This window comes from Falco rusticolus, chromosome 1, assembly GCF_015220075.1.
Source record: "Falco rusticolus isolate bFalRus1 chromosome 1, bFalRus1.pri, whole genome shotgun sequence".
NCBI lineage: Eukaryota > Metazoa > Chordata > Aves > Falconiformes > Falconidae > Falco > Falco rusticolus.
The window spans coordinates 16,909,301-16,929,909 of NC_051187.1; the positions used below are offsets into that span (position 1 = coordinate 16,909,301).

The 20,609-nt window shown below is 37.0% G+C and overlaps 1 protein-coding gene across 9 annotated transcripts in view; it reads left to right on the forward strand.

Annotated features, from left to right (window-relative positions):
- The window catches only part of BCAS3 (BCAS3 microtubule associated cell migration factor), a 370,061-nt gene that overhangs the window by 141,503 nt on the left and 207,949 nt on the right, over window positions 1–20,609 (forward strand). For 7 of the 9 annotated variants that reach the window (XM_037371381.1, XM_037371440.1, XM_037371432.1 and 4 more), the window contains exons 17-20: window positions 4,117–4,161; window positions 10,841–10,965; window positions 11,606–11,771; window positions 12,950–13,050. In XM_037371381.1, coding sequence (XP_037227278.1) covers window positions 4,117–4,161; window positions 10,841–10,965; window positions 11,606–11,771; window positions 12,950–13,050 — 437 coding nt within the window. The remainder of the gene's footprint in view (window positions 1–4,116; window positions 4,162–10,840; window positions 10,966–11,605; window positions 11,772–12,949; window positions 13,051–20,609) is intronic. The other 2 variants (XM_037371390.1, XM_037371421.1) reach the window with 1 other exon arrangement.

The following is a 20,609-nucleotide window of genomic DNA, read 5'->3' on the forward strand; positions in this document are numbered from 1 at the left end:
ACACTTTCTGATCAGTCATTAAACGCTCTTATTCTGAATACAATATACATTCTCAGCACTAAGCATCCCAGACCATTCCCTCCCTTCTTGCCATCGTTATCACATTTCCTTGTTCCCTGCCCTCGGTTTCTTCCCTTGCTTTTTCAGGTCTCTCATTATAATTTCCACACCTTCATGAAGCACTTGATTTTTGTCCTTATATTTTGTCATCCCGTAGACTCACTTTCCTGTAGTTTGTACTGTCAGCACATTCTGAGGAGCAGATAGGCTTTCCCAAAGGGGCTCTAATGCTAATGAGTAAGGAAGTATCATATGTTTTAAAGATTAGGGGGATATAAGGCAGTAAAAGTTATATTTAATAAGTCCTTATATGTCTATGCCTCGGTTTCCCTCAAAATTTTAATAGTAATGCTGAATTCCTTCTCAAGTCTGGTGAATGGGTTAATTCATTGCTCATTTACAAAGAGCTTACAGATTTGAAAGGGGAAGAACTGTATGATCCATCTCATACTTGTCTATAAAAGGCAGTGAATCAGAATATGCCAGAAGACAGCTTTGTGCTCTGCAATAGCTTTATAAGCGATCCTTGTGTTTGCAGAATGAGTTGTAGTTAGTTTCCAGTTTTTAAGAATGTGGGGACACAGATGAGCTGTAATGGCAAGGAGGGAAATAAAAGAGACAATAATTGCCCCAAAAGAAAAACTATTATAAAAGTTGGCTTCTCTTGACAGCAGCATTTGTTTTAACTTTCTCAAGGGGTATGGTCATTATACTTGTATCATACTTCATTACCAAATTCATTATAGCTTTAGTGAAACACCAGGATGTAACCTGCATTAGTTGGGGCTTGTCAAAACAGAGACATCCAATGTATCTTACAATAAAAGGTATAAACCTTACTTTTTTTTCCATCCAAAAGATCTAGATAGTGTGTTTTTAAAGATGAAACTTCATCAGTTCTTCAACCCATCCCTCACTGCACCCCCAGTAAGGACGGGGAAAAGTAGGTAAAGTGTCTGATGCAATTTTATCATTTTAGTGTTTCTCATTGCTTGTGCTATATGAAAATATATGTATTTTCATATAAATATAAAATATATGAAAATAACCCATTAAAATATATGAAAATCACTGATACCTGTTTGTTTTATTTTGACTTAGCTTAATTTATCCCAGGTTCTACTACTGAAGCAAACAAAAATAAGGAGTGCAAAGTCATGATGCATTTGAGTAGGGAAAAAGTAACTAAAATTGTTAAGGAAAAAACTGAAAAATAAAGCTAAAGAATTCAGTAAAATAGCTCAACTTTTCTGCGTGCTGAACTCAGACATTCTATTTCTGGCACGTTTCTCAGACATGTTTATGTCACCTTTAGCATTTATAATACATTTTGGTAATAAAGCGACTACTGTAGTGATTTGTAATTGATATGAAATACAGTTATTTGCACTGAATTCTGTTTAGATGGCACTATTTATGAAAGAATTCTCGCTATGGCAACATAGAGCAATGAGGGTTAGAATAAGTGGGTATTGCACAGCTTATTAAAAGCTTAAGTAGTTTTTATTAAACATAAAAAATCAAAGAATATTTGCGTTTTCAAGAAAGTAAGAAAATTTGTTGGAATTTTCAATCATAAATCATCTTCATTCCGTAATTTTCCTTTGAAATTTCTCACTGGCTATGAGAGCGGGGAGCCTCAGTGAGTTTTTTGCCTTGGCATTCCTCTGTTACTGTCACCGAGCATAGCCATCTGGTGCTGTCTTTTCAAGGTTGGGTTATCCTGTAATTTGCGACTTCTCTCTCACTCTCTCTCTCTCTCCATTAACATACCATCCATATTATGTGAAAGAAATAGTGAAAAATAATTGTTTATATAAATATCATAGAAAAAAAAAGGTCAACTTAAAAGAAATCAGGTCTCATGAACAGAAAGGAAATGCTAAGCTGTCTCTCTCACACAAGGCTTTTTATTAAGGCTCTGCTGTAGTCTTTGGAACTGTAATTAAATTTTCTTCATGGTACAAGATTTTGTATCCATGTTAAAAACAAAACCTTCCATTGAAGCATATATCCACCTGGGTCAATTTGTAATTAAAATAGAGATAATTTATTAATTTGCAAATATAATCAGGTCGACACAGTATGTTGTGCAAAAAAAAAAGCAACCTATGTTACCTTTTAAAATGTTCTAATGAGCTCAGCTGAATGTTATTTGCCCACTTTTTGCAGACAGAGAAACTGGGGCCGACAGAGGGAAGGGGAAGGTGTAACCTTGCCCCCTTGAAACATTCAGGACCATAATTTAGAAATTCTAAGCTCTCAGTCAGATTGGACCACTCTCCAATGACTCTTCAAATTTACACTAGATACATTCTAGATTTTAAATTATATTGGACATGGGTTATGCAGAAGAAAAATTTTCCATTAGATGAACGGTGCAATAGTGCTGAGTTAATCTTCTGTTGAGCTATTAGAATGGTCTCTGACTCAGGGACTGAATGTGTTCAATGTATAGGAGATCATACAAATTCATACAATTACACTGGGTTTTACCACTGTTCAGAGATGATATATTATAGCTAGAAAGGCAACTGGTTCTACCAAATGAGCTCTGTCCCCCAAAGCATTAAAACAAAACATTTTTTTTTAAAATCCAAACAGTTAAAGGCTAGCCTGCTACACAGTCTAAAAGATCTTCAGCATGTTTTTTGGCCTGTATTACTAATAAAAAATGGGGTGGTGGTGTCTGCAAAGTTATATTTTTATTGGTTTTTTACATTTTTGCATGTCAAAGGATATATGTCTTAGGTTTGTACCTTCACCTAAAAGGTTTTTTGAAGAGGATGTCTTCATTGATGTTGTGCTCCTGTCAAATTTAGTTCATAGAATTCTTTTTTGTCAGGCTGGTATCCTTTTAGTCGTGTAGGCATATGGTCGAGTGCTTTATGTCTTTCTGTGTTAGACCTTTTCTGTTCATTCCTTGCCAGAAAATATTTCACTTGTTTCAGCTAGCCAGAATTTATCTCTGAGTCAGAATATAAAAAGAAAAATGACACATTGGCATTTACAAAATCAATTATTCAGCAATTTTGTGGATGATGTTACATCCCAAATGAGAATCCAAGAAGCCTTGAGCATGTAAGTAGCTCTAAATTTACCTCCCATTCTTCCTTTTCAGATTTCATGCAAATGTCAGTATGGTGATGGCTTTTTTGAGGGTAATGCAAAGAACAAGGGAGATATCCATTAAAAATGTGCTAAAATTAGTGGGGTATGATACCGCTTTAAAAACAATACACTGTGCAAAATACTTGAACAAAAACTAAAATAAAATCATGGTGTAGATAAATTGTTGAGTAGCCAAAAACATTAAGCTCTCAATCAGGTGATTTTTAACATCAAATATATTTGAAGTAAGTTAGGGTTTTCTGCATTCCATGCAAGCTTTTAAGTGGAGGAATAAGATTGCTGTGTCATACAGTTGCTAAAGATTTTGAATGTAATGGTTTGCTTCTATCCAGAAAAGGGCCGAGTAATTTTCTCTAAAAGGTTGTGCTTGTACCTGTCGCTGTTTTTCCTTAGAACTTCGTCTCTTTCCAGTAAATTTGTAAAATGTAAGGTCCCGCTCAGACCTTCAGTGTTTCATGGAAAACACTTGCATATTTGTTACTTTTGATGCTAATTTACTTTTTCTATGAGTTCTGACTTCAATGTCTGTTTAAGGCTCTTAACTGCTTTTGTCTGAGATTTGTCAGCAGATTTTCAGGAAGGAGACCTAAACTGTGTCTAACTTGAATTATAACATTAAAGCCTGCTTGCAACTGATGCATTCCGTTTGTCACAGCAGTTGTGCATGAAGGGGCTCCCCGTCAGCTCCTGCTTCTGTGGGTGGTTGCGTTGTCAGTGGGACAGTTCACGTGAGCAGTTATGTTTGTGAGTGTCAGCATGCTGGTTATGTTAAGAGGTCTACATCTCTTCCAGGGCATCATGAACAGTTATAAGAAATTATTTTGTTTACCTTCTGCATAAATCTTAATAAGCATGATATACAGTGTACTTGTTGGTAATCAAGTTTTCATCTAATTTCTGTGCATTTTTCCCCTTTACGTGAAGACCTTACCTGTTTGGAGCAGGATGTTTTTCCATAAAAGCTCCATGGTGAGTTCCCAGTTCAAACCCAGCATGCCTATAAGTCATTTGCTGTCCTCACTGAAAATCACTCTGTGCTTAAACTTTTTAATTTTGGATTAATATTTTTTTTTAATTTGTTTACTTGCATGGCTGATCCATAGGTGGAAGCACTGCATAACTTCACTTTTAATGGATGCGTGTTCACCATCAGGCATTGTCAAAGAAATGCATTCACTTTTTTTCTTTTTTACCTTTGAGAGGGCATTTAATTTTTAAGTAGCAGAGAAGTTGGAAAAATAAATCATTTCCCAGTGGGCATAAATAATTGCAATATCTTTCCAAAGCAAGATGCTTTTTTTCTATATAGCTTCCTTTATTATTGTAGCACTAAGTTGCTTACAGACAGAAAACGTCGATGATGACCTCTCGAAAATAAGCCAGATTAGCAGTGAGTAGACAGTAAAGTACTGCAGTAAGAGCGATGAAGCAGCTTATCGCACTTGAGAAAAAAAATAAACTGCAGTTCCATTAAAATCAGGATATTTTAAATAATAAGGGGTTTACATTTTAATATGTAAAATTGCAGCATGTTACAAAAATAAAGACAGAAGAAAAAACAGGTTTTAACAGGTTTTCCAGTGTTGGAGCTTGGTTCAGTACTCACGCTGTGCTACATAACCTGCAGTCACCTTTTCAGAACAAGGTGGGGGTGAGGCGGTTGAAGTTTTAGGCAAAAGTAGTGGAAGAAGTTTGAACGTCTTCCAGCTTTCTTAGAAAACATCAAAACTTTCAGCTAGGAGGGTGAGGGTTTTTTGGAGGGTGGGAGTTGGTTGTTGGTTTTGGTGTTTGTTTTTTTTTAAAGTTAAGCTAAGGATACTTATTAGCTATGTCTGTCAATATCTGTTAGAACATTTGTATGTGGCTCTTGTTTCTACTACTAGAAGTTTGTTCCACATATATCACCCCCTCATGTCTCTGTCAAAATGCTGTCTTCAGCAGAAAGAACTTATTAAGAGCTATGTTAGGATACAGACTTAAGTGAACGGCAGAGGACAGCAGATGAGGGATATGGGAGCTATACCAAAGGCAAGAAAAGCAAAGGTATTAAGAAGTATGACACTAAAGAGAAGAAGGTGACATTGCTTTATTCCTAGAAAATACCCGGTTACTGGAGTAGTCTTCTTAAGAACTATTTCTAAATGTAGTTTATGCTCATCGAAGTGTTTTGCCTGATGGTGATCTAAGAACTGAAAAGGCTCTGGAAGAAGAGTTTTGAAAGTGGATTGTCTTAACAAATGGATGTGCCTGTTGCCCCCTGCATGAAGCAGCAGAGATGCTTGTCAACCAGAAATGATTTTAGATTGAGGCAAGATTAAAAGGCCTAGATTAAAGAGAGGAATATATGAAATAGACTCAAAAATTGTTGCCTGTCTTTCACAAGACTCTTTTGTGGTTTGTTTAATGCCACTGCTAGCTCAAAAATATGATCTTTACTAGCCGACAGAGAAATTAGGATAAAAAACACACTTTGGGTGGGGGAAGAAATCATGTTGTTTCCATTAAGATCTTAATGAGACCTAAATTATGTAAACAAAATGAATGGAAATTTGACAGCTTACTGCCTGGCAAATAAAGGAGCCTACCATTCTTTCCTTGCTTTTTGTTGCTTTATTCATGATTTGACAACTGGAAACATGTCTTTGTTTTCTTGGTTTAGGCACAATGGTAAATGAATTACAATGTATGTGTTTTGAGGCAGATATGCTTTTTCAGTAATTTTATGTGTAATTGCAAATTTTGTGCAGTATTTTTCTCCTGATACTTTCATTGCTGCTTACGTAGTCTAGATAAAACTTTTACCTTCAGAAATAATGCATTTCCATTTCAGTAGGTTTAGCTGTGGAGTTGTGGATAAGTACTTTTATTTTTATGAATCTGGTGTATTTGAAGCCTATTTGTTGGGAATATAAAATCACCGTGATACTCAATCTGCAGATTCTGGCTATTTGATTAATTATTTGAATTTGTAAAGCAGTTCTTTCGTATCATATATATGCAATTTATTTTTTTCAAGTCATGTCACTTTTTTGACTATGACCTTTGAGACAAATTTGAGAGTCAGCAAGCATTTTATGAGACATAAAGCTCTTTGAGGAACACTCTTTCACTGTACTGCGTAGCCTCTGGTTTTCATAGTTGACTATGGTTTTCCAAATATTTTAATAGTATTAATTCATATTAATTCTTTCCTATGTAAAGTAGAAAAATAAATAATAATAAAAAGTAAAGTAGTTGAAATATTGTTGTTAGTTTATGATTTTTATAACAAGCTAACGCATTACATTTCCAGAGATTATGGCAGAGTTTGTTTCATTACAGAAGTCAGCAAGTGGTAGCTCTTAATCTTTACTTAGTGTGTTCTCAACATGAAAGAACTCACATGCTATTGCTGAGTATCTTAATTTCTTTTTAAGATCTGACTAAGTGATGTCTTAATTTTCTTCTTTAGTTTGCTCCCATCACTTTTTGTGCCATTTCAGTAGAAAATGCTCAGATGTGGTTTTCATTGGCTGTATATGCATCTACACCTCAGTGCTTTTGCATTTAAAGTGGAAATGATCCCCCAAAATTATGTTAGAAAATTTAATTAATATCAACAACACCAATTTCCCCAAATATTGTGGCATTTAGCTGAAGTTTGGGGTTAACTTGACTTTGAGTAGGTTTGTCATTGGCTTCAGCTGGCATTAGGTGAATGTCACTGTTGGTAACTGAAATGACATGAACGTGGTCTTCAGTTGAGGCGCAGCTCTTACTAGATTTGTAGCCGAACAAGAATTATGGAATTGAAAGGGGATTTTATTACTATTATACTCCTGCTGTAGATTTCTGCACAGATGCAACTGGGATAAAAATGCTGCTGTGTTCTCATTGAATCCTTGGTGTAGTTACACTGTTGGGTAGACCCAGACAGGAAAAAGTACACAACCCTTTTATCCCCCTTACATCTTTAATATAGTGATGTTGTTTTTAGTGTGGAAGGCTGAAATTATAATGGTGAACGGTTTTGGTCCCATAAGCTTAATTTTCTTGGGTTTAGTGTTGATTCCCAACAACCTGCACTTCTTCCTGCATTGCAATCCCTTTCATTAAAAATAAGCCAAAATCTTTTGCAAGTTTCTATATTGTGAAGATTCTTTTAAAGTAACATTTTTTAAAAGTGAGGCCAAATGTGCCTTAATTTCAGTTCTTGGAATAATTTATGAAGTGCTGACAGGCTAAGAGCAAGTACAGAGCAGGAGTTCATAGCACAAACAACTCATTCACCACCTACCTTCAACATTATTGTTTTGTTATCATTTATAAAGCTGAGAGGGTGTTTGCATCTACATAATAATGAGGATTTATAGTTTCCAAGTTGTTAAAATATCACAATGACATGAAAATACATTTTTCTAATGGCATTACTGTTACTGAAAATAACTGGGCTTTTGAGGTTTACTGAAGGAAAGAAATTTGAGTTGGAATGTATTGATGAAAACTCAGGGATAAAGTAAAATGGTGGTAAAATGAAAGATTCCTTAGTTACAATAGTTTTCAGAATTGACTTTTCAGAAATATGTCTAAACCAATACAATGCACTAGTCTTCTCTTTTTGTGTGTGTGTTTGTCTTTATTTTTTAGCAGGACTAAGTTTAACCACATGAGTAATCGTGTTTTACAAGGTCTGCTCTTTCTGTCTACAAAACATCATTCTTGAAGGGAAAATGTTTTGGCACTGAAACCAACACTTAAATGCGTGCCTTGAAAGATGTACATCTTAAAGACATAATGTAAATAGAACGTAGCTTAGATTATTTCCTCTACGGTTGTTTATAACTGTATTTGGTTGAGCGTAGGTCTTGGGGCTAAGTGTGGAGAACTCTGCAAAGATGTATTGTCAGAGTACCAGATTCACTTCTGCTTAAAGGCTTGAAGAAATTTAAGTCAATTATGTCTCTAGAAATTTACTCCAATTTGTAGTTGAGAACAGCATTTGCTCCCAATTTTTTCCATTTAAAATTATTTTCATAACCTCAGATTATGCTGAGTAAAAATTCAGAATATTAAAAATGTTAGGATAGTGTAGAAATACTCTCTTTTCAGGTGTTTGTAAGAGGAAGTGGATACAAGTGAATCGTACCTATACTCATGGTTTGCTTTGTATTGATTGATGGGTAACACTGTCCTTCTGAAGAATCTTGTTCTATATTAAAACCAATAATTTATTGACTACAGTATAGATCGGTAAGTAGCAAGATTCTAATTAGTGGATACATTTATATTTTCATTCCTGAAAGAACATTAATGTACGAATGTTTGGTATGCGAGAAGTAAAAATAGTTATCGATACACAGTCTGTTACAGAATTGGTTAAAAATACTGTTTCTGTGACAGACAACTATTTCAAAGTGAAAGAAATCTATTCTGAATTTTTCTGAGCAGCTGATACATACTTAATATGTTAATAGCTGTTTAAATAATTTAATATAGACCATGAAGCGCCACTGCAAGCAAGGTAGTATAGTCAGTAACTTTCTGGAACTCAGATTTCTGACCCAGGAATCTGTAGCTGTAGTTTTAACAGTTGGATGTTAAGTGCTTTGTGGTGGTTCAATATCAGAGTTACTGACTATAAACTGCAATTGCTCTTTTGAGACGTTCTAGCTTCTCCTGCATGTGTGAGGTGTTCAGGGCTGGTCTCAGTCCATGAAGGTTTGTCTGAACCTTTCCATTGACTCTGGCCAGTGTGATGGAATTCCTTTTGAAAGGTTTGGTTTTGTTTTTGTGTTTTATTCTCTCAATGAAACGTGTGACCCTAGGCTTGCTATGTGTGTGATTTATGGCAAGTAGCTAGCTTAGCCCCTCTGTGGTTCAGTGAGTCCGCCAGTAAAGCTGGCAGAGTAACACTGTGCAAGATGTTGGGAAGCTCAGTTGTACTTTCTGTAAATCCCTTTTTAGGGGATTCACTGTCTGAAAATACAACGTGAGCGCAAGCAATTAGTTATTTCTCCTATTTTCATAATTTCATAATATGAAAATCTCATATTTTCATAAATTACCTCATTTCCGGTGTGCTACACAAGAAGTATTGCTGCTTTAGGTGAATTCAAGTTGAAGGCAGTATTAAATGATTGAAGTTGCATGACAGTAATGATGGAGGCTGTGTGTTTTTAACCATATGCCATATTTTCCACATGTCACTTACTGCAGCTAGTTGTTGGAAGGAAATTAAGTGTTTGAAATCAGCTCGAGTTTTGCCATTTATTTCATTGAGCTCAGGACTGAGCTGTAAGGGACCAAGACATAGGTCTGTGGGCAGGTGCAGTCTCTGCAGCCAGGTGCAGGAGTGTTAAAAAAGCCCAGCTTGAATAATAGTTGTAGTTTAACTTTATTTTCTTATGTTATTTTTACATTATGTTGATCCATAATCTGTTTTTGCTTTAATATCCCTATTGCTTCAGTCTGTTGAACCACTTCACCTGTATACAAGTAATTTGTCATTAGCAAAAGAAAAAAAAGTAGTATGAATTAAGTGCCATTATAATTATGTATAGTGTTTGAAATGCTTTCTGCTGTTTTAAAATATTTTTCCACTGCTTTGTTTGCACATACATATATGCGCACACACATTTCTCACAATGGAAGATCATTACTTAAAAATGGCTGGGTTTATGTGATGGTGTAGTCACAGGCTGATATATTGTGGAACAAGAAATTAATAGAAGAAAAAAGGAAAGAAGAGAAAGGTAGTCAGAGAAGGAAGCAGTGAAACAGAGTACAGAGAAATACAAAATAATCCAATTTAAAAAACTGGGAAAAGGGGAACATGGAAAAGGAGGAATCCTTTGTGAACTTCTCAAACAGCTTTTCCTTTAAGGAAAGGGTGAGATCTTAGTTTAATAAATTGAGGAAATGGGCAATGCTCTGAACATAGTTTTGAGTTTATACAAAGCCGAATGTTACATATCTTCAGATTCCTGTAAGGTGGAATGCTACATGCTGTTTCAATAAAACATAACGATAAACCTATCTGCTACCTGCACATTGTGGAGTTTCAGAGAAGAATGTATCTGAATCTCTTTTTACATAATATAATCCCTGATTTGTTTTTAACACGTAGCTCATGAGTGTATGCGTTGTTTCCCTTTCCTTGTATCCTCCGCATGTTTTTCCCTCTTGCCCTTTTGCCCATGTCATGTATATCCTAGTGGTCTCAATGGCATCAGTAATGTGCTGAGTTACACCCTATCAGTAGTCACCGTTAGCTAATTTCTAAGTTTCTTTTGAAAACACAAGAAAATATCAGCCACCTGGAATGACTGACCCAGAATCTGTATTTTCATTCCCAAAGGACTTACAATTATAAATGTTTTCACTTTGGAAGTTGTTTTTATTGAATGCAAATATTCAATATTGGGTCTTTTAAACAGTCCAGCTAATTCTCCATTATGAGCCAGTGCTGTTCTTCAAGTTAATGAGTTCAGTGATTGAGGGGAATTTGAAACCTATTACTGAGAACTGCTGAGCATCTGTAAATCCTGCTAAATCTTATGGGAACTGCAGATAGTCACCATTTCTGAATTAATATCTTAGAATGACCGTTAAGCGCAGGGCATCTTAATTTTTGAGAATTAACTTCCATAAATTTATTTTGTTCTTTAAGCAAATCCAAACCAGCTCCACAGATTTCACCCAGTAAGTCTGTGGGAGGAGAGTTTTGTGTTGCTGCAGTCTTCGGATCATCAAGGTCATGGTTTGCAAACAATCCTGGTCTGAAAAGGGAAAAAGGTTGGTATATTACAAAAGTGTGTCTTGCATTTAAATTTAAATTCTCTATTTTTCTGATAACCTCTGAGTAGTAGGTGCTTATCTGTAGTTTTACTCCTGTAACTCAGTGACAGTGGAGATTTCTGGGAATGCGGTTGGGTTGCTTTTGGTCAATAGGACAGTTTACAAGAAATTTTAATGAGTGAGATAAATCATTCATCTTTTATTATGATACAGTGACAGAAAACAAACATTGGTAGTTCAGTCCAAAGATACTGTGTGAAGTGTCACTGAAGAAGCTGTGAGGGTAAAGGTGAGACACCTTTGCTAAATAAAATGTGCAGCCACGTGTTTAGTACTGTGTGATTACCTGAACACACCTTGGTGAGAAACTGTTCCACCTTCTCTTATATGCGATACCCCCATGTTTTTTTGAAAAAAAAAAAGAAAAAAGAAAAAAAAAGAAAAAAAAAGAAAAATGGTGTGCTTTGTACAATTTTCTCTTTGTCTCTCCAGGCCTTTCACTTCTTTTAAGTCACCTTTTGCCTGCAAGCATATAAAGGCAAGAGACTTAAAAGAATGAGCCTACTATTTCTGTAAACTTTTTTTTTCTGTTTCTGCTCTGCTACTGAAATAAGATTTTCTTTCTTCCTGCAAACAGATCAATCAAAACAGTTTGTTGTGGAGTCATTGTATATTATCAGTTGTTATGGTAGCCTGGTGGAACACGTATTGGAACCACGGCCGCTCAGCACTGCTCCGAAGATTAGTGATGACACACCTTTGGAAATGATGACGTGCCCAAGAGCCAGCTGGACTTTGGTTAGGTAGCTCATTCCTTTTACTTTCTTCTTCTTTTTGTCCAGAAGATGGTAGTGATCTGTATTTTTTGGAAGGGGTGAATGAACTGCATCATGATTTTTCACCCTATTTTTATCTTAAACTTCATCTTAATGACTCTTTTTCCATTGAAAGAGAGGACTGGTGATAGAAACTTCGGGCTTGACTTTTCATGTGGTGCTGTTAGCGCTTACTTGTCTGAATAGGAGATAACCATTTAAATACCTCTGTGGCCCTGGAGCCTACAATGACCATGTTTACAGATCAATGGAGATCCTTATCAATTGGTGATTTTAAATGATCGGGTTGTAATTTAGCTTTTATGTAAGGACTAGAAACAATTATTTTAATAGTGTTAAAGTACAGAATTCTGCCATGAGACATGAGTGAGGTTTCCACAATGAGGCACTGCAAAGAATTAGGGAAGTTATCCTGTAAGTAGATGAAGGTTGCATTTCTTAAGACAGTTGGAGAAATTATTCCTGACATGTGGAAGAAAGTAAACAAAAATTGATGAGAAAATGTTGTCAGTGCTTTTGACGTTTTAAAATATTTTTCTATCGATTTTTCTTGGCTCCTATATTCCTTAGTGCTGCTTATGGCTGGACTAGATTGATCAATACTTGATTTACCAAGCTATTTAGGAATGGCCCACCCTAATTAAAATTACAACACAGACTTCTAGACCATTATTGTTGAAATGAGTAGGTTGTAATGGAATTGAAAACTCTAATTGGATCAATAGTCCATAACTTTACACAGCTTTATTTTCACAGTTTGTAAATGCTCAGTGACTTTACAGTATCAAAGCAATGCTAGTTAACAGAACAAAAAAGTTCCCCGGTTTCTGTTGTGTGTTTGTATAATGTCAGTGTGACATACAGTGGTCTTAAATGTATTTACCAACTTAATCTAAACCGCCTTCATCATTTTTTTGTGCAATACATGCTGCAGTTGACAAACAAGTATTGTCTTTGCCTCACAATCTGCGCGATTTGGTCCTGCTGCTCAACTGCCTGTGGTGTATTGCAGTGTTTGAACAAGCTAATTTAAATAATTACAAACATTTTGTGAGCTTGTATAGATAATTACATGTGATGACAGAAACACTGATTTACATTCTCTGTATTAGCTTAAATATTAATAGTCTTGTGTTTTACCTCAGAACTCCTCAGTGGAATGAACTCCAACCACCATTTAATGCAAACCATCCACTGCTCCTGGCTGCAGATGCTGTACAGTACTACCAGTATCTTCTGGCTGGCTGTAAGTAGCTGACAACTTTTTGTCTTGTCTCACGAGCATGTTTTAAGCTGAGTGTGACTTTCAGAGTTGGTTTTTCAGCCTGCATTTATTTCAGTATATGTTCAAATGCAGAGTAGGGCTGTGTGTAACTGTATTAGTAATGATAGAGTAGTGAATATAACTTCTTTTTGGTATGAGTCAAAGTTGTGAGGTTGTCACATAGCCAAAGTATGAGTGCTTGGCTGGCCTTGAAAGTGTGACCCACTTGATACCCTGAAGTCTTCACCTCATTTCTTCGCATGCTTTTAGCCATTTCCTCTCGTGAATTCAGTACTCAGTGACAAGCGAGTGCATCTGCATTTTCCCTCTCCCCTGGAACTCCTGATTGCTGGGCTACTTCCAGCCAGAGTCTCAGACAGCTGCTTCCCTTGGGAGCCTTGGCATCGCTTCCAGGGACGGCTGCCCACCTGCCTCGTCCTCTGTCTTACCCAGCCACGTTGTTCACAGGGAACCAATGTGCAGAGCATTGCCTACGCGGAAACATTTATAGACCTATATCTGCAGATATATGGTATAAGTATATTTTATATAATATATATAAAAGTCATGTATTTTATATTGGTTTATAGATAAATGAGTATTCATGTTATTTTTTTATTTTGACAATTCAAAAAAAGAGGACAATATTAACAGTGAGTAGCAAGTCTCTCTTTTTTGCCTAGGGTATAGTCAAGATTAAAGTGAGGCAACAGTCAAAGTTTCGCAAGGGAACAACTCTTGGCAGATGTAGCGGTACTCTTGGGGAAACTAGACCCTCTGCACAGTTGTCAGTGCAGCTAACGCCAGCACTTATGTGACACAGGCATTCTGAAATGCAGAAAGTGGACATCTGGGCCAAAAGGCAGTTTGAATGTGACTGGTAAAAGCAACATCGGTGCCAGATTAGATCTGTTGCTTCTACCTGTCCGTCTGTCGAATGTGCTCTAAGCTCAAAATGTTGTGGAAACCTACAGCGTTAGGGTCTTCCATTTTGCATGCTGCAGAGAAGAGGGAAGAAAACTGAAAAGGTAGAAAAGACTGTGAAAAAGTAATCAAAAGTGCACAACACTGTGTTAAATGTGCCTTTTGGCTATAAGTTTTTTGCTGGATTCTGGTGGTTTTTTACTTACAGGTATGAGAATTCTGCTTTGAGATAAAAGGGTATTGCAATGATGTATTTTGCTTATATAATATTTCACAGTACAAATACAGATCACTATTTTCAAATGAGTATGCCTAAAATTAGGTGTGCGATCCTATACTTAAATTTTCATACAAATATTTTGAAGCATTGTGTACAATCAGGTCAACAAATATATTTGTAATTTATATCAAACCTTTAACAGATGCTATTAACTGTAGAGCGTAGGTCTAATTTCATGTTGTAGTTTAAGGTAACTGCTGCCACATAGTCTGCTTATGCTGCTGATAATTCATTTGATATTTATTTTTTTATCCATTGCTTACACACCTGCTGCTGAGTAGCCCTGAAACAGTCTCTAAAACTGGCTTTATTCCACAAACACTGCCTATGTTTGCGAGTCCTTGCAGCTTGCCTCTTTGGGCCAGATTTCTTCCCCCTCCTTGCCCTCCCCAAATTCTCTGCTCTAGTTTTAGATGTCTTTGTCATCCCTGTTGGTTTCAGCTATTTCCCCTGCATACTATCAAATGTATAAATATTGTAAATACCAATTATTGTATGTAGTATGCAGTTATTGCAGTATGGGTCCAAGAGCACAGGATGCTCTCTGGAGAATTCTGGACATTTTGTAAAAATAGTTTGTCTGCTTTTTAGTTTCTGTTGAAATTAAAAGCAATGTATTGCTAAGATATGGTCTGAACAAAAGCCTTTCTGTGAGTATCAGTGCTTTTATACAGAGGTCACATTTATCCCACATACTGAAATCAGGGATTGATGTGGTTCACTGTGTATTTCATTAACAGCTCAAATACTACACATATCAAATGGGTTTGTACTGAAAAGTTTTTTAAAGGAAGAAGAAGGAGTGGTAACTTAAATTCCCACAAAATAATGAATTTGTATTATTTGAACTACAGTTAAGACTTCTAATTAAAGTTTTATTTCACATAATAGGAATTCTTTAAGATGGCTGTGGAATGTAAGAAAATGAGAATAATAATCACTGAAGACAAAAAAAGTATCTAGAGAACATAGTAAAAATGTCATTAACAGGGAAATTTGTGTATATCTGATCTTCTTTGAAGTTTTATTTGTCTTCTGGATTTATTCTATCTGAAGCTACTCAGTGAAGTTTCTGAAAAAATTGAGTCAAACCAGGATCCACACAAAAGAGTCCCGGGCACCTGTTAGCTTTCCCCCTATTAAATACATGCTAAATCGAAGTTGTCGGGCTCTGCTTACCTGCAGTAATGTAATGGGTTGACATTAGTTGAAGCCTGTGGTTTGATGTGCTATCACTTCCGTCAGTAAGTTTAATTGCCAGCAAATGGCTAAATAGGGGCTTAGGGTGAATGTTACATCTGTCTGCCACGTTAGTGGTAAGAGGAATTCTGGCGCCGTTTCAGGGTCACTATTTGTATCTGTCTATCAGAGGTAGAATACAGCAGTTTCTCTCAGTTTCTGTATAGCATTTCTGCCAATTGTTTGGCTCCATTAAGTGTGCAGGGGAAATAAAAGCCTGAATGACCAAGTCACAAGGGGGTATGGATAGACCCTTTCTTTGTCCACACTCAGAACATTGCATTAGGTCTCATTATCCATTTATAATAAGCGACCTTTGCCCCCTGGGTCATTGAAAAATACTCAGTGTGTTTTTTAGCACAGAGTACCTCTGTCAGCAGACGGACAGAACAATGAAACGTCTGGCGGTCTGGTTGGAGGGCTATACTGTGCAGGTTTTCATAAATATTCAGTTTGATGCCAAAACACAGGACCAAAATCTTCCTTAGTCTCTGAAAAGTATCAAGCAGGCCAGTGAGTTCTTGCGATAACAAGAAAATATTATAAAAATACTGCATTTAGTTACTTACATGCAGTTCAGCTTTTAATATTTTTAAAGAATCTTAAAGATCTTTGATATTCACAGCTCATAAGGAATTAACAAGGAGCCATTGTATGAAGAAATATTTTGTACAACAAGTGTCCAAGACCTTTATCCCAAGGGTATTTGTGAGTGGCTTAGCACAGCTGTTTCATTGCTTTGAGGTCAGCTGTGACATCTGCTGCAGAAACCTGGCTCGGAGTAGGCAGTTCCTACCTACCTGAGCACTTTATCACGGCTGTGGCTGGTGCAGGGAGGTGAGAAAGTGGGTAGCAAGAGATTTGGACCTTTCTGTAAGTTCATGGCTTGAAAGTGAACTTACATGTTAAATTCCACAGCTGGCTAGCCTGCAGGAAGTGTCTGTGTCCTGCTCCTAACTGTTGTGGGCTTTTTGCAGTTGTTCAGAGTGAAAAAAAACCCATTCCTAAGAATCTCCTCACCTTCTGACAGAGCAGCTTTCAGACCTGCTTTTGTTCTCCTAAGAGATCACCCTGCAAAGCCCTGTATTTGCAGTCCTCAGGTCTTCAGTGCTGGGTGTTAGGTGCTAGATGTTTCTCTCCTACCCTTCTCAGACTTAATACGTAAATAATTTAATACATTTTACCTTACTTCTGTGTGTAGTATTCCCTCTTCATTTGCTTGTGTTCTGAGCAACCCCTAAATCTAATCACAACAGAGGAAGGGAATGTAAGTCATGTTTTAATCTACCTAGATGCTTTTCCTATACCATAAATAGCATCACCTGGTATGGTTAGACTGCCATAGCAGACCTGGCAGTGGGAAGAGAGCTGTGTGGGGCACTGTGTGCAGCCACAGGAGGGTTTCTGGTGTCCACGGGAACTTGCAGTGTAAAGGACTTTACTTTCTTCAGAGAATTGCCAAGTTTCATCATCGCTTATTCTTTACATACTGCTTGTTTCCTGCTGTTTAGTACTTAGGAATTAAGATGCTTCTGGTGGTATAAACTCTTGAGGCATGCTGTTAAGATGCACTTTTTGTGTCCATGAAATTCTGCTCTGTGTGTTCAGATTTTTTTTTCTAATGAATACTTTTTTTCTCTATTACCATGACCCAAAGTCTTGCGTGCTTGATTGACTTAACCTGTGTTTCCTTTCTCTGACTCCTGTGTCTTCCATTTTTGCATGTTTTAATTCATACAAATGTGTGCCCGGTACATAATGGCATTGCAACTAAAATAGATAACTTTGCATAACAGCAGAAAGTCTTACCTCCTCATTTCATACTTCTTACTTCCTTTCTTCCTTACTCCTCCTCTTTGAATTCAGTTTTTCATTGCACTGGAGGAATGGACTGTAGTTGGAATATCTGAAACATGGACAATTAACACATTCATGAAAAAAAACTGAAATCAGACCCAAAACTGCTTAAGAAAAGGTATTGAATAAAATGAGATATGGTTTCTCTCCTCTGGCTCTGGAAAGGGCACCTTCACATTCAAGCAAGAGTTTTGCCTCATCAGGACCAGTTTTATGGAGACGACCTGCAGTTGTCAGAAGCAGGCCAATGACAAGAATTAATATATTAACTGGTATGCAGTACTCTTTGACAAATTGCTTACTAAATACATCAAAATTGATTGGACGTTCTGTGTTTAAATTGACAAATGACTGCATTAGGGGAAGGAGGGAAATCCATTAATTACAGCTGCCCTCAACCATAGGAAATGTAATCGTATAAATATAGATTTTGTTAAAACAAAAGTCTCTACTTTACTGTAGTGTTGCTGGTAAGTGTACTTGCACCTCTCTGCTATTAAACCTCCAATAGGAGGTTTTGAAGACAGACCTTTGCAATTGGCTTTTAAATAATCAAAGACCATTTCTGTTGTGTTAAAAGAAATGATGCAGTGTTTCTTTATCCCACTCTGACCGCTTCTGGAAATTGTTTCTCTCTCAAAAAAATGGACATGTAGCCAAGGCTTCTGCTGTCTCATTAATTGTTTATTCTAAATGCGATGTAATTCATATTCCACGATGGTAGGATTCAAACCAGTACTCTGTATTCTCATTCTTTGTTCCTGTACTGGTCTCCAAGTAATACTTGCAGGGCCGTTACATATTTCTGAGTAAGAATTTGCACTTGAGTTAGGCCTGAAGATATAATCAGTTTTATAGACTTCGTTAAGGGATTCTTGAAAAGATTAAGGTCTGTATTTATAGCTGCCTTTGACTTTTGGCTGTTACAACAGATTTTCATTTCTGGACCAACTGTTGTACATATCTTGCATTTTACTGAAAATAGCTTCCATTAGAATCAAACTTAGTAACTATTCATTGTCTTCAAAGGGAGGGGGTTAGCTTTTCCTCACTGTTTGTTTGGGCTAAATGATAACACAATTTATACAGATAATCTCTGTAACTATGACATCATGTTTGCACTTCCTGTTCCCTCTAATGAAAGCTATGCACCCTGAGCAAGACTTTTGTCTCTAAGCAACGTTGTGGTTCTTTATAGCCTATTTTATATTCCTTTCATACATTCCAGTGATGGAAATAAAAATTCCGTACATAGAGCTAGCTAACACTGTGCCATGGAAAGCAGGGTTGAGAGTAAGAGTGGAGAGTATATTAAATAACTGAGCTATGAAGACAGATACTATGAAAAACAAGCTATGATGCATGTAATGGTAGCCAAAGTGCTGCCGTGTGAGTTATGCCGAGCAGGCACAGTAAGGAATCTGGTCATTCTGGTCTGCAAGCCTTTTTCCTTGCGCAGCAGAGCATGATGGTGGTCTGGTAATAGGTTGATGAACTGGGGCTGATAATTACATTTAGTGTTCTACCACTTCTCAGTCTTCTACCTCTGTTTTTCTTCTTGCACTCTTTTGTGTGTGTGTATTTAATAGCGTATTCTTTCTCACTAATATGAAAACATAGATGTTACGGTACGTGCCCCACCATACACATAACTCAGAGTGTGTGTATGTAGCATGTTCTATGAGGCCGGAGTGCTCTGTGTATGTTCAATGTCTATCACAACGGAGCTCGATTTCAGATAATAAAACTGATCAAAACCAGAGCCTGTTCTATAACAACAATTACGGTATCATGTAGTTACGAGGTGTTCAAAGCCTTTTTGCTCTGTTTCTGTGACATCTCTGCATGGCTGTGGTCGGAGGTGAGTTGGAAGCAGATTCACTGGTTAGTGCCCTTGGCTGCCCGTTGCAGCGTCTCTGCTGGGCTTTACTGGTGCTGCAGCAGCGCTGCTAGCACTTCAAAGCAACATTGGCCAGTTTCACATAATCTGCCCATGGAAGGCTGTCTAAACAAAGCTCTCTGACCTTACCCTGGAGTGGGTGAAGCCCACTTGAGTTTATATGAGCTGCTGTTCTGGGAAGCCTGGGAGAGGAGCTGGAACAAGCGGTGGTGTGTGGGTTAACATTTTAAACTGCCATGGTTTTTATGTACCGATTGTATGAATGTTACCAGACTACTGGCGTTTCAGATGTACCCATGCCCCACAGATGAGGGCCTTTCTGCAAACTTTTGTCGATTGAGTGTTACGGGCTTAAAACTGCAGGAAAATACGTGCCATCCATGACCAGTCGGGGTGGTGGAGGTGGCACGGCAGAGCTGTGGGCCACCTGCAGGAAGGCACATGGGGGAGGCTGCTTTGTCAGTCTGGGCGGACGGGAAACCAGCCTTGTGGTAGACTGAGCCAGCCCCGATGACAGGACGTGTTGCATTTTGATGCTGCTGCCAGGTTCCCCCCTGATTCTCAGCAGGGGTATTACAGCTAACTCTTTGTGAGCTGTTAGCGGGATCCACTTAAAGATGGGAAACTGTCTGATGTTGTTAGTTTGGTACTGTGTGTGCAACCGGCACACAGCTGAGATTTCATGTAGTTACTTGGGTACGTATGTTTAGCTTCATTATCCAGATGGGAAAATTTTTTTATATTTTCTACATACTCAGTTTGCCATTATTATTCTTTCTACTTGAAATTGCCTCTACCTAGTGGATCATTTTCATGAAATTCTGCTTTGCTATTGCCATATAATAAAAGAATACAACATAACTTTTAAAAAGAGCTTCCTGGGTCTCTGCATCAGCAGTTTCAAAGGAGTTGTGCAAATGTCCTGTAAAAATCCAGATCCTTAGGGAAAAGATTATAGTTCCTTGAAATTCTGAGGACATTTCTATACAGAAAAATGAGTTTCAGAATTTCAGAAAATTAATTCCTAAGTGTTTATCATGACTCAAGTATTCTCTCCAAATAATACATGAAAATATGAGTGTGTGTATTTATATATATATATATATATATATAAATACACGAACTTATAACTGTAAGTGATACAGGTAAAACAGGTTGTAGAACAGTTTTGGCAATTTTAAAATTATTTCATATTTGGAATTTTTTACTGTGTTTAAAACTGTTTCAGATCTTATATATAATTCATATATATAACTCATAAATGTGTATATATATTTATGTATATATTTTATGACTACAGTTAAAAAATTTCCAAGCATGCATTTCTCTTACAGAGAATGG